At 42.6% G+C, this 13,259-nt stretch overlaps 1 protein-coding gene across 1 annotated transcript; it reads left to right on the forward strand.

The window, feature by feature from the left end:
• Positions 1-3,665: 3,665 nt before the first annotated feature.
• Positions 3,666-12,973, forward strand: LOC103652905 (protein transport protein SEC23). Its single transcript, XM_008679894.4, has 12 exons — positions 3,666-4,635; positions 4,709-4,882; positions 5,171-5,332; positions 7,206-7,348; positions 8,554-8,629; positions 8,719-8,891; positions 8,961-9,042; positions 10,551-10,628; positions 11,454-11,615; positions 11,693-11,956; positions 12,253-12,357; positions 12,569-12,973. The coding sequence occupies exons 1-12, from the start codon at positions 3,826-3,828 to the stop codon at positions 12,713-12,715; spliced, it is 2,376 nt and encodes a 791-aa protein (XP_008678116.1). The 5' UTR covers positions 3,666-3,825; the 3' UTR covers positions 12,716-12,973.
• Positions 12,974-13,259: the final 286 nt, after the last annotated feature.

The following is a 13,259-nucleotide window of genomic DNA, read 5'->3' on the forward strand; positions in this document are numbered from 1 at the left end:
CAATGATCAACTTGAATACCACGGTGTTCTTGCTTTTCTTTTCTCAATCCTGTTTGCGAGGAATCTCCACAACTTGGAGCCTCTCGCCCTTACAAAAGATGTTCACAGAGAATCACGGAGCAAGGGAGGGATTAGCAACTCACACACTACACAAAGATCACAGCGAATACGCACACACAAGACCCAGACTTGAGCTCAAGAGACTAGCACACTAGAACGGAGCTCAAATCACTAGAATGTCGAACAAGTGCGCAAGATTGATGTGTGAGTGATCAAGAGTGCTCAAGGAATGCTTGGTTTACTCCTCCATGCGCCTAGGGGTCCCTTTTATAGCCCCAAGGCAGCTAGGAGCCGTTGAAAACAAATCTGGAAGGCCATCCTTGCCTTCTGTCGTCGGGGGCACCGGACAGTCCGGTGCACACCGGACACTGTCCGGTGCCCGATTTCCTTCCTTAAACAGAGCAGTCGACCGTTGCAGATCTGGCGCACCGGACAGTCCGGTGCACACCGGACAGTCCGGTGCCACTTTCCGACCGTTGGCCAGACCACGTGTCGCGCGCAGATTCCGCGGCCGACCGTTGGCTCGGCCGACCGTTGGCTCACCGGACAGTCCGGTGCACACCGGACAGTCCGGTGAATTTTAGCCGTACGCCGTCGGCAAATTCCCGAGAGCGGCGTCTTCGGGTCGAGGCAGCCTGGCGCACCGGACACTGTCCGGTGCACCACCGGACAGTCCGGTGCCCCAGACCGAAACAGCCTGTTGGCTGTACACAGCCAACATTCTCCTTTTCTTCTTCTCTCTGTTTCTAACACTTAGACAAATATATTAGTACACAAAACTAATGTACTAAGGCTTAGAAACATACCTTTACTTGTGATTTGCACTTTGTTCATCCATGGGCATAGATTCACATTTAAGCACTTGTGTTGGCACTTAATCACCAAAATACTTAGAAATGGCCCAAAGGCACATTTCCCTTTCAGGACCCCAATCAGGATGTCCTTTCTCTTAGGGAGGCCCGAAGCCAGAAGAGGAAGGCCACCAGTCCAACGCCTCCGGAGGACGACTTGGATCAAGAAATTCAAAACTTGGAGATGCTCCATCAACAGGTCCAACGGAAGAAGGAAAAGATGGCTGGTCTAGCTGACCTGCAAAGGCAGATAGACGAAGCCTCTGAAGAAGTTCGTCATCTTGCTCAAGATGACCAGAACCGAAGGCCTCCGCACAAAGAGCTTCATCAGGAGGGCTTCTACAACGAGGACGACTGGTATGAAGATTTCCATCATGGAAATTTTGCTTTTGATGATACTTCTCCTCTGTCAACAGAACTGCAGTTGAGCTTTTTCAGCTGAGCTGAGCTTCTTCAGCCGAGTTGAACTTCTTCAGCTGAGTTGAGTTTTTTCAGCTGAATTGAACTTCTTCAGCTGAGTTGAGCATTTTCAGATGAGTTGAGCTTCTTCAGCTGAGTTGAGCTTTTTCAGCTGAGTTGGACTTCAATTGTGAACCTCTCTGACCATACACCAGTTGAACTTGCCTCCAGGCCAGTTGAAATGGGGTTTTCTCTCCTAAAATTTCTGGTCAAAACTAGTTGAACTAGTCCCCAGGAGCAGTTCAACTGGTCTTTAGGACATCTTCCTAGACTGACCAACAGTATGCCAGTCACAATGGTAGACTGGCTGTCAGCTGCCACCAGGGCGGCTGAACCGCTCCTAGGGCCGGTTCAACCAGTGTCAGACCTGTTTGACCAGACTCTCCAGCAGTCTGCCAGTCAGACTGGCAGATAGACTGACAGTTAGATAGGGGCGGTTCAACTGGTCTCCCCCCGAAAAATCTAGCCCAACGTATCTTTTTGAGGATAGTCTATATATAGCCCCCCACATCTCTCCCCTCATAACTGATGGTCACCCACATATTCATTGCACACCTAACTAGAGACAAAGACACACTTCTTCCTCTCACACCCAAACTAGCCCTCGATTCAAATCGATTGAAGGAACCCCCTTTGGTGTGAGGTCTGTGCTTGTGCTCTTGGATTTGGTTTTTCTCTCCTCTCTCACTCTGATCTTTTGAACTTGTTGCAAACATCTCTTGTGCGATATTGTTGTTCTTGAAACACTAGGGTCAAGACGGATTGAGGTTGCTTGGGAGTCTCCAAATTTGTGGACGACCCCAAGAAGTTTGTTTTCCCCGCTTTTATGAGCAAGTTTGAGAAAATAATCCATTGACCTTGGTGGTCAGATTGTGGAGGATTAGGGTTGAAAAAGACCCGGTACTTTGTGGGCTCCTCAACGGGGAGTAGGACACCTTTGTGGTGTGGCCGAACCTCAGGATAAATCTTGTGTCTTGTGTTCTTGCTCGATCTGTGATTGTGATTTTATTTGGCAAGATAGACATATAGGTTTATTCACCGTGTGGATCTTGTGGTGAATTAACTCCTGTATTTTCACCATCCACACTTAGCTTATCTCTCGCGTTTTCCACTATAAGAGATCCATCTTCTATTTTCCGCGTAGTTCATAGTCTAGATTTATTCTAGCAATTGGACTGGTTCAGAGTAGTTCAACTTGCCTTTATAGCAATTGAACTGGCCTGCACCGGTTGAACTGTAGATTTAATATTATCTCGAAGTTTGTGGTGATAATTTTTAGGTTTAGCCTATTCACCCCCCTCTAGGCTACTTTCAAATGGTATAAGAGCTTCGTGTATCGTTTTACGCTTAACCACGTGAGGAAACGATCATGTCGACTCAAATGGACCATGTGGATCATCTTCTCGAGGAAATCCCAACCATATCCACCAACGAGGAAATGGACTCCAAGGTCCTCGACCTCGCCAAGAAGATTGTCGAGATGATGTTCCTCAAGATGAAAGAGGAGGACACAAAGAAAAAGACCGAAGAAGAAGAATAAAGAAAAAAGACGAAGAAGAAGAATCAAGAAAAAAGGCCGACGAAGATAAATGAAATGGAAAAAATAGAATACAACGACGACTTGGTTGAACTTTTGGTGTCAAAGGTGATGAGTGAGGTAAGTCTCAACACCGAGGAATCTTCCACCAAGAGTAAAGGTAACGAGTTCAACCGAGTTCACTTCGATTATTCTCGTAATTTTGTTCCCAACTTCTCTTCGGCGCCCTTCGGAAAGCTTTCAACTCTCAGTGAGTTGAACTATGTCGAGTGGGCTGACAAGGTGAAGTCACATTTAATCGGTGTGCATACTAGTCTTTGAGAGATTGTTAATATATGTATGAACAAGTCTGCCCAAGTAGAAGAGATGACGCCGGAAATGATGCAAGAAGTGCATCGCAATACTTAAGCCGTGAGCATCATAAAAGGAAGCTTATGTTCGAAAGAGTATCGGGAAGTCCAAGGTAGAGAAGATCGCGGGGGGATTGACAACACGCGGGGTTGCCGACGAGGATTACGGGCTTACGGCCGGGGAGGACTCGCGCCTTCCATCGAGCGGGACAGATGCGAGATATGCGGAGACGGGGCATGGTGAGGCTATTGTAGAGTAGCGTCATATAGAGTAGTAGGGATAGAGATTATAATAATAATTAAAAGGGTAAGGACATAATATTAAAGGGTAATAAATCGTACCCTACAAGGATTATGATATTTATTTACGCAGTTAAATAAGGTATTAAATAGAATTTCCATTGAAAAAACATATAGCCGGACAGCGAAGAGGCAACACGCGAACGAGAACGACGAAGCCAAAGCAACACACCAGCGCGCACGCACGCGCAGCGTCCGGCGGGCATCACCACCTCCTGTCCTCCTCCCTCCTGCCCCGATCCGCCCTCCCCGCCGCTCGCCGCACCCGATGTCGGCCGCCGACCCTTCCGCGGCTCCGGCCGCGGCCGCCGACCCGGACGGCCCTGACTCCGTGCGGCTCACCTGGAATACCTGGCCACGGTCAAAGGTCGAGGCCAGCCGCTGCGTCGTGCCGCTCGCCGCCACCATCTCGCCCACTCGCGTCCCGGATCCCTCCGCGGCATCCCCGCCGCCGCTCCCTTACCCTCCGCTCCGCTGCAAGCCTCCCTGTTCCGCGCTCCTCAACCCCTTCGCGCGCGTAGACTTCGCTGCCAAGATCTGGATCTGCCCGCTCTGCTTCTCCCGGAACCACTTTCCCCCGCACTATGCTGCCATATCTGAGTCCAACGTCCCCGCCGAGCTCTTCCCGCAGTGCTCCACCGTCGACTACATCGTCGGCGGAGCCGGCATCCCTGGGGTAGGCGGCGCGCCGCCGCCCCCGCCGCCCGTATTTCTCTTCGTCATCGACACCTGCGTCATCGAGGAGGAGCTGGAGTACGTTAAGATGGCCATGCGGAAGGCCGTCGCGCTCCTGCCGGAGCACGCACTCGTGGGCCTCGTCACCTTCGGCACGCAGGTGCACCTGCACGAGCTCGGATTCTCCGATCTCAGCAAGATCTACGTCTTCCGGGGGACCAAGGAGATCTCTAAGGACCAGATTTTGGATCAGCTTGGCCTGGCGGGTGCTGGGCGGCCGGGCTTCCCCAAGATGCCACAGCAACCGGGCGGGCCACAGGTGAATGGGATGCATCCGCCGTCCACGGCCGGGGTCAACAGGTTCCTGCTCCCGGTGTCAGATTGTGAGATTGCTCTCAGCACGGTAAGGGATTTTGGTTTTGATCTCGTTGGACTTGGGTTTACTGGAAGCTGATGTAGTTCCTTGTCCCATGCAGTTGCTGGACGAGTTGCAGCCTGACCAATGGCCAGTCGAGGCTGGGAACCGTGCGATCCGTTGCACTGGTGTTGCGCTCAGTGTAGCTGCTGGGTTACTTGGTGCTTGCATGCCTGGAACAGGTGCAAGGATCATCGCATTGCTAGGTGGTCCGTGTACTGAGGGACCTGGAATGGTAAAGATCACTCCTATTTTACTCCTTATATTGATCTACATTAACATAATTGCGTTACAATTTTGTGATTCTTGTGAAGTTTTCAAGTACATGAATGTTGGCTTGATTAAGACGTTAAAAGTTGAAAAATATTTATGCTTTGTCGGTTGTCATGCCTGATGTGCATTTAGCCTAGCTTTTGTATGCAATATGGAATTTATCATGCTCCTCTGTTCATAGCAGAATTTTTCTCTATTTATTGTTCATAATTCTTTTAAAGTCTTTCTAATACTGTATTCGTGAGTGCAGATTGTTTCAAAAGATTTGTCAGAACCAGTTAGATCACATAAGGATCTTGACAAGGATGCAGCTCCTCACTTCCAGAAAGCAGTTAAATTTTATGATGGTCTTGCTAAGCAGTTGGTCAGTCAAGGTCACGTGTTAGATGTTTTTGCTTCTGCTCTCGATCAGGTTTGTTTAGCACATTGTTTAAGGTTGTTTATGCTTGCATTTGCATCAAGATTTCTATTTTCATTAGTTTATAAACAGAAGAGAAAATCCTGAATTTGTTTCCCAGTGATTTTTGATTATAGTTGATCGAATATTGGATATTTGGATTCTGGTCGTAAACTGAATTGATGGATAACTAGATTGTTTAATTGAATTCTAATCTTGATGAATATATTGTTCTTGTTCAACAGATTTTTAATTCCCTAAAGATTCTATTCCGTCCCAAATTATAGGGTGTATTGGCTTTTCTAGATACATTGCTTTTACTATGTATCAGAAAAGCCAAAACATTTTCTAATTGGCATGGAGGTAGTATTAATTAAGTTTTACATTGGGAGTCAACTGAAGCTAGTTTAATCCTGAGATACGAAAGATCCTTGCAAATGGTAAAAAATGGAAATATTTCATAACATAGGGCACAATTTCTTCAATCGTCACAAGTTTTAAGACTTAAAACATAACATCTTTTCCATCATGGTTGAAACCAAATTTGATTACCAGAAGCAACAACATTACAAAAGTTTGACGGAACGCAGAACAAACTTGGGTTGGAAATGAGCTGAGCTTGGCTCGGCTTGGCTCGCCCACTCAACGAGCTGAATGAGGAGGCTCGACTCAGCTCGCGAGATGCACCTTGAATCCTTGATAAATAATATTGCATTATATAGTGACTTAATGTGAAATATATAATCGTCATTCAACATTTTAAGTAATCTAAATTATAAGTTGTCATATATTCATCATTAAAGGCTAAGGAACGAGTCAAATATCTATAAAATTATCCAATATCCACCATTATTCTATAGGTTGATTATTTTAGCATAGGTCCGTAACGAGCTGACTCGGCTCGGCTCGCTGCACCAACGAGCTTGAAAATCTGGCTCGGCTCGGCTCACTCGAGGCTCGCGAGCCTCGAGCTTTTTTTCCAGCTCTAGAATAGGCAATACCACTACATCAACAAAGCCTTTTAGTCCGAAGCAAGTTGGGGTTGGTTAGAGTTGAAACCCAATACTAGCAATAACTCAAGGTTCAGGCACGTGGGTAGCTGTTTTTCATTCGCTTCTATTCAAGGCTAAATCTTTGGGTATATTCTTAGTCTTCTTTTACCGTCTCTTACCATGTCAACCTCGACCTTCCCTTGCCTTAATAAAGGAAAGTGCCAGCTTCCCTGGACGGCAAGAGGCAACCTTAAGACATGACTTATGTGAGATTAAAAAGGAAAAATGTCATTAGGCAGAGAAATATTTTACAAACATTATCTAAAAAACAGAAGTGGATTTTCCCCTTCATTAATTGGGCAACAATGCATAAGCTTATAACACTGACATTAGATATGGTTCTCTTGTTTGCTTTTCATGTCAGTCCTTGTTCATTGACATCTATCTGTTAGTGCTTGTTTAATATTGATGTAAATCCAACTAAGCAAGACAATATCAGTCAATCAAATTATATTAATAAGTTTGCTGGTGTGTTTGGGAGCTTGTGTGTTCCGTCAGCAAAAAGTGCACAATTTATAATACCTAATACTCCCTCCGTCCCAAATTAGTATTCATTTTAGCTCTTGATTTTTATGTCTATATTCAAATGGATGATGATGAATCTAGACACTTCTACAAAACACATACATCAATTGTTACATGAATCTGTCAAAAGGCCAAAACGAATTTTATTATGGAACAGAGGGAGTATAAATTAACAAAATGTTAACTCCATGCGAGGGTTATACTATGGATTTCTCTCTTCTACACCTGGTTCTTATTTTTTATTCCTGCTAGACATGTTACTTGATCTGATGTCTTTTTTTTATCTTGGTTAATATTTGCAATGCTAACAGGTTGGGCTAGCTGAGATGAAGGTTGCTATTGAGAGAACAGGTGGCCTTGTTGTCTTGTCTGAAAGTTTTGGGCATTCCGTATTCAAGGATTCTTTCAAACGCATTTTTGAGGGAGGTGAACAGTCTCTAGGACTTTCTTTCAAGTGCGTTTTCTGCCTCTCATTTTTTCTTTCGTGTTTACATATCCTTCTTAAGTTGATAGGTGTGGGTTGATCTGTATCATGATTTATCAATATTTACTTTTATCTCCTGGAGAATCACAGTAGATCCCATAGCTAACACCTGAAAAAATAGAGGTAAGCCCCCTTTGGTGAACATGGTTGGTTTGGCCCTCTTACCAGGGGGTAACTGCAAGCCCAGAAGGTTGTGATCGGTCCAGGTTTGTTGTGTGACCTTGAGGGCGAAACCGGCTTCAGAGGTTCTGTTTGTTGGTTTGACTAAGAGCTTCTTCTTAGTGCAATACTGCGGGGGCAGTCTTTCCCCACCGACCAAGTTGTTTCATTATTTTTAGTTGATTTGGGTTTGTTGTTTGAGATCTAAATTATTTTGAACTGTTTGATTCAGAAAAAAATAGAAGTTAATATTTGCCTATTTGGAATCTGGGACAAACAAAATCATGTCTTTAGGAGTGCAAATGGTGCAAAAATAATGCAAACTATATAAAAGAAGAGCAGCAATGAGATTTCTAACCAACTTGATTATACTGCAGTACTGGACAGTGTGTTATGTTTTGGGTTTATTATAACCATAGGTAACATCCAATTGCTCTATTTCTGGTCCATTGTCCATGCGAAAGAGAAACAGCTGATTATGTGAACTGCATAAATTATTCGAGCCTGCTATTTTCTTCAATTAATTAGGTACATCAATTAGGTGATTGATTGACAGTTTTCCTAACATAAATTAGTTGTGTTTATTACAAATTGGTAGTGGAGTATCGGGGTGGAACTGAATTGTCTTTTGTGCATACAAAATCAATAGACTTGACATAAACCCGTACAACATGCTGGGTGATTTTTCGGGGGCTTTTTCTGAAAGCATTTCCATGGAGAAGTTGAAGTGGCCACAAATATGTTTCTTTTGTATCATAGGTTTTGCTTTCATAAAGGAAACAACACTTAACAGTTAGAAGTAAAAAAGAAAACCCAATAGAATTGCTTCTCAAAAGCCGGCAAATCCATAATTATAGAGAACCATAAGGTCCCATAAACTGGGTGTTATTTTGACTAGTCTTATAAGCTCGCATACTACTTTATATACAAAATTCAGAACAACTGCTTTGTCATTTTGTGATATCATTTTGATAACTCCTAAAATGCAGTTATTCATGGTTTGTTTTGTTCTGCAGTGGCATAATTGAAATAAACTGTTCAAAAGATATTAAAGTCCAAGGTATTATTGGACCATGCACATCTTTGGAGAAGGTACATCTATTTGTATTGTGTTCTCAGTGTTCTTTAAATTGGTGGCATTAATATTAAAATTTGGCTTGATGTTTGCACCTCTCTCACAGAAAGGAGCCATGTGCTCTGACACAGTTGTCGGTCAAGGAAATACATCAGCATGGAAAATGTGTGGTCTCGATAGAAATACTTCTCTTACAGTATTTTTTGATGTCTCACCGAGTGAACGATCGAGCCAGCCAGGAAACCAAAATCCCCATTTGTATATACAATTTGTGACAAGGTATTTACTCTTTTGCCACCTTTGATCTAAGAATGACTCAATATGCTAAATGTGCTGATTCTTTTGTAGTTACCAACACCCAGAAGGTCAAATGAGGATAAGAGTTACTACGATATGCAGGAAATGGGTAGATGGTTCCACTAATACCGAGGTTAGCTTTAAAATTTCTTATCTGCTTTGTTTGTGATGGTATACTCTCTTCTACCTTAAGTTGTTACTAGGGAAAATTGCCAAACTCTCCACATATGTCACTTCAGTTTTGAGGTTCTGATTCCACCGTTTTTTTGGCAATGAGGGCTTGATAACAGTCTTGATCAGGTTCAGTGTTCTAAATGTTCAAACTCAATATGAAAGGGCCTCTAGCCGAGTTGGTTAGGCAGTCTGAGGGTCTGTTTGGTTGGGCTGTGGCTGTGAAAAAAGCTGCCGTGGGCTGTGAGCTGTGAAAAAAGCTGCTGTGGGCTGTGAACTGCTAAAAAACTAAAAATCGTTTGGTGAAACCACTAAAAGTCGCTAAAAATTCTTCCATATATATTTTCACAGTTCCACCTAAAAGCTGCTAAAAGCAGGTCTAGAGGTGCTTTCAGTTTTGCACTACAGGAAAGTCGGCTTTTAGAAAAAGCTGCTTTCCAGATTCAGCCATTTGGTTTGACTTTTGGCTTTTAGGGGACAAAAGCCAAAGCCAAAAGCCAAACCAAACACACCCTGAGTAGCACTCCTCAGGTCCTGGGTTTGACTCCCCGTGGGAGCAAATTTCAGGCTGTGGTTAAACCCCCCCTCGTCCGTCCCATACTCCCATGCCAAAGCACAGGTCTAAGGCCCGGTCCCGATCGTGGTCGTTTCTCACATGGGTTACGGTGCCACTGTGTATGGGTGGGGCAGGCGTTCGAGGGTTTTCTCGACCTGCGTGAGGTCTTCTTCTTAATATAATGGCCAGGGGCTGTCTTACCCTCCACAGGTCGAGTTTTTTTTAAAGTTCATACTCAAAAATTTTAGAGCTTCCCCCAAAGCAATCACCATTCACGTGACAAGCTTTATACACCGTCAATATTTGTTCATAATACATGGTGAACAAGCATAATCGATGCACGGGAACAAACTTGCATCAACTAGCTTTAACCTGGAGTGTTCACATCGAATATTTAGTTTTGTGGTACATTATTTTCTATAAATACAGCTCAATATTTCACGGAACGTACTTGGTGATTAATGTTTTGGTTCTTTGAACATGAACTATAGAAGTGGTATTTTTATGAAACGCATGCTGCAACTGCAAATGAAAAGACTGGCTCGTGGCATTTCAATGCATGACCTCACTAGCATTTTGCGCTAGGGCCCAAATTATCCCATGTGAGGTGTTTTCTTTGCAATTTTCTTTGTTATAATATCCTAGTCTGTACTTATTAAGTGTTATGCTCATGCTGGATAGATAGTACTTTACTTTTACTACATGTATATCTTTTTTATGGTAATATACAACGATTTCATAGTTTCTTTTTTTTGTTATGATATTCTATTCAAACAAATCTGCACCTGCTTATTCATGTGGAGTATTGATTCAGTTTTGTGTGAATATATTGGACTTTCTTGGATGATATGCAAGAAGTGGTAAGTGCCAGCATTGTGCATTTTGACTTGACCGATTTTTTTTTTTTCAAATAGGAATTAGTTGAAGGTTTTGACCAGGAAACTGCAGCTGTTGTGTTGGCAAGATACATCTCTTTGAAAATGGAGATGGAGGTAAACTTTTGGTGCACTTGAATTGAGCAATATGTTAAACATTTAATGCTGTTATAAAGCAGTAACAGTCGTGTATTGGTCCTTCTGTTATCTAATCGGCATTCTACTAGGCACATACTAGTCCTTTTTTTGTTCTATGTTATTTTTGGTTTAAAATATATATTGTCATGTTTCTATGAGTTACAGACTTGGGCAGTCTGGGAAGTAGGAATGTTGACTACAATCTTTTCTTTAAACAGTACACATGTTTCCGCTCCACTCTATTTGCTATATATTACTTTATTATTCAAGGAGCTGTTAGAGTACTGTGTAGGGCCCTCTGAATTAAGACCAGAGGTCTAGAAGTCCAGATTTGCATTTATCAAACAATGTTAACCATGGCCGACACCAGTTCAGTCTTTAACCAGTGGGAATGATTCTTACTCAAGCTGGTTTGAATTGTGAACTTGTTTGACAAATTTGAACATAACCAAAATTCTTAACCTTGTTATCGTCACAAATGTGCCAACTGGAATTGCCATTCATTCTTTTTCAATTCGAACTGTATTGTTCCATGGCTGGGGTACGTTCTGTTTTGCATTGGGAAATTTGGTTGTCACCTATCATCAATATCTGACTGATTTCCGCGGCTATCTCCAGCAGATCCTGTATTCAATCCCCCTATCTGATCCTCTATTTCAAACTTCACTCTGCGTCCCCTATTTTACGCGAACCTCTGGAGATAGTCTAAAGATATGTTTTGGGCCATTGTCCTTTTGTGATTGATAAAAAATGTATGCTTAGAAATTGAAACATGACATTAACATTTTATTTTTATATTTGTAGGAAGAGTTCGATGCAACCCGGTGGCTTGATAGATCTCTCATACGTCTTTGTTCAAGATTTGGGGATTACCGGAAGGATGATCCCTCTTCATTTAGCCTGCATTCAAATTTCTCATTGTTCCCTCAGTTTATGTTTAATCTTCGGCGTTCACAATTTGTTCAGGTGAGCTGGCATGCATTTTCACCCTATGTACTGAAAATGTTTTTGCCCCACTAATACTATCAGATTTTATGTTACAGGTTTTCAATAACAGTCCAGATGAGACAGCTTATTTCAGGATGTTACTCAATCGTGAGAGTATCACTAACTCGGTTGCCATGATCCAGCCTTCCTTGATATCATTTTCTTTTGATTCACCTCCATCTCCGGTATTTCTAGATGTGGCATCAATAGCAGCAGATCGTATACTGCTACTTGATGCGTACTTTAGTGTTGTCATTTTTCACGGAATGACAATTGCTCAGTGGAGAAACATGGGTTATCAGAACCAACCTGAGCATGAGGTAACTAGAATAATCCACAACAATTCCTTCCCTTTATTACTAGCCTGAGACCATGTTCCTTTATTACTAGCCTGATCCCATGTTTTGATGCTGAGAGCTATGTTCTTTTTTATGGAGTGCATTTTTGCTAGAAGTTGGAAGCCACTGTCGTGCTGGTTTCACACTAATGGCCTTACGTGCTGTCATTTATGAGAACACATTGTGGTTGCATGTATTGTTTTTCATTCTTTTTCAGGGCTGATGTGCACACAATCTAAGTGTTCTCACATTCTGATGCTTTCTGTTCACTTTTTTAGCAATTTGCACAACTATTACAAGCACCACATGAGGAGGCACAAATGATAATAAAGGGTCGATTTCCAGTTCCAAGACTAGTTGTCTGCGACCAACATGGCTCGCAGGTTTGTGATTTTTACACGCTTTATGTTGCATTTGCTTTCTGCCACCTTCATGTTGCAAACATTCAACAAATGCTTCGAAAATTAGTACCCTTTTCATCTTGTAAATTACCTGGATTCTCCCCACGTGATATTATTTTGTGCAAAATTCCTTACATTGGTGAAGCAAGTGCCTTCAACCTATTAACGTCGCATATCATACAAATCTTTGCAGGCAAGGTTTTTGTTGGCTAAGCTGAATCCATCGGCCACATATAACTCAGCTCATGATGTTGCTCCTGGTTCTGACATCATTTTCACCGATGATGTTAGCTTCCAGGTCTTCTGTGAGCACCTACAAAGGCTGGCTGTTCAGTCTTGAGGACCTACCTGTATGCAAAGGTTGTACACCCTATTTGATAGTTGCTCATAATGCACTGGGTTCTTAGGTTGGAGTTGTGAGAATTTCCCTTTTCTGTTTCTCTTTGGCCATAGTTTTCTGAGATCAGACAATTTTTTCGGGAAACTGCCCTAAAGGAATGTGTAAGTTGCCTACAGAGGTCTATTATCTACATATATAGTATATATACTTATTTATGTTGACATCACCCAGCTTTCTTCTGCAAGGTGGTTGCATGAATTGAGTTGTGTGTCAAGTTCACTTTCCAGAAATCAGAAATGTAAGATCGCAAGGCATTATAATGCAGTGTGCATACAATTGAGCAGCTTAGATCATGTTTGAATGCACTAGGTCTAATAGTTAGCTACTAAAATTAGTTGAAAACATTTAGCTAATAGTTCAGCTATTAATTATTTTTAGTAAATTAGCTAATAGTTAAGCTATCTATTTGTTAGCTAGCTAATTCCACTAGTATTTTTTAGCCCACCTAAGTATTAGCTCTAGTGCATTCAAATACTCCCTTAAG

The sequence above is a fragment of the Zea mays genome, chromosome 4 (genome assembly GCF_902167145.1).
Source record: "Zea mays cultivar B73 chromosome 4, Zm-B73-REFERENCE-NAM-5.0, whole genome shotgun sequence".
Taxonomy (NCBI): Eukaryota; Viridiplantae; Streptophyta; class Magnoliopsida; order Poales; family Poaceae; genus Zea; species Zea mays.

Coding starts and splice junctions, on each gene's coding strand:
- LOC103652905 (XM_008679894.4), top strand. CDS start 3,826: ATGTCGGCCGCCGACCCTTCCGCGGCTCCGGCCGCGGCCGCCGACCCG. Junction 7,349..8,553: donor TCTCTAGGACTTTCTTTCAA/GTGCGTTTTCTG, acceptor TTTGTTCTGCAG/TGGCATAATTGAAATAAACT. Junction 10,629..11,453: donor CTTTGAAAATGGAGATGGAG/GTAAACTTTTGG, acceptor TTATATTTGTAG/GAAGAGTTCGATGCAACCCG.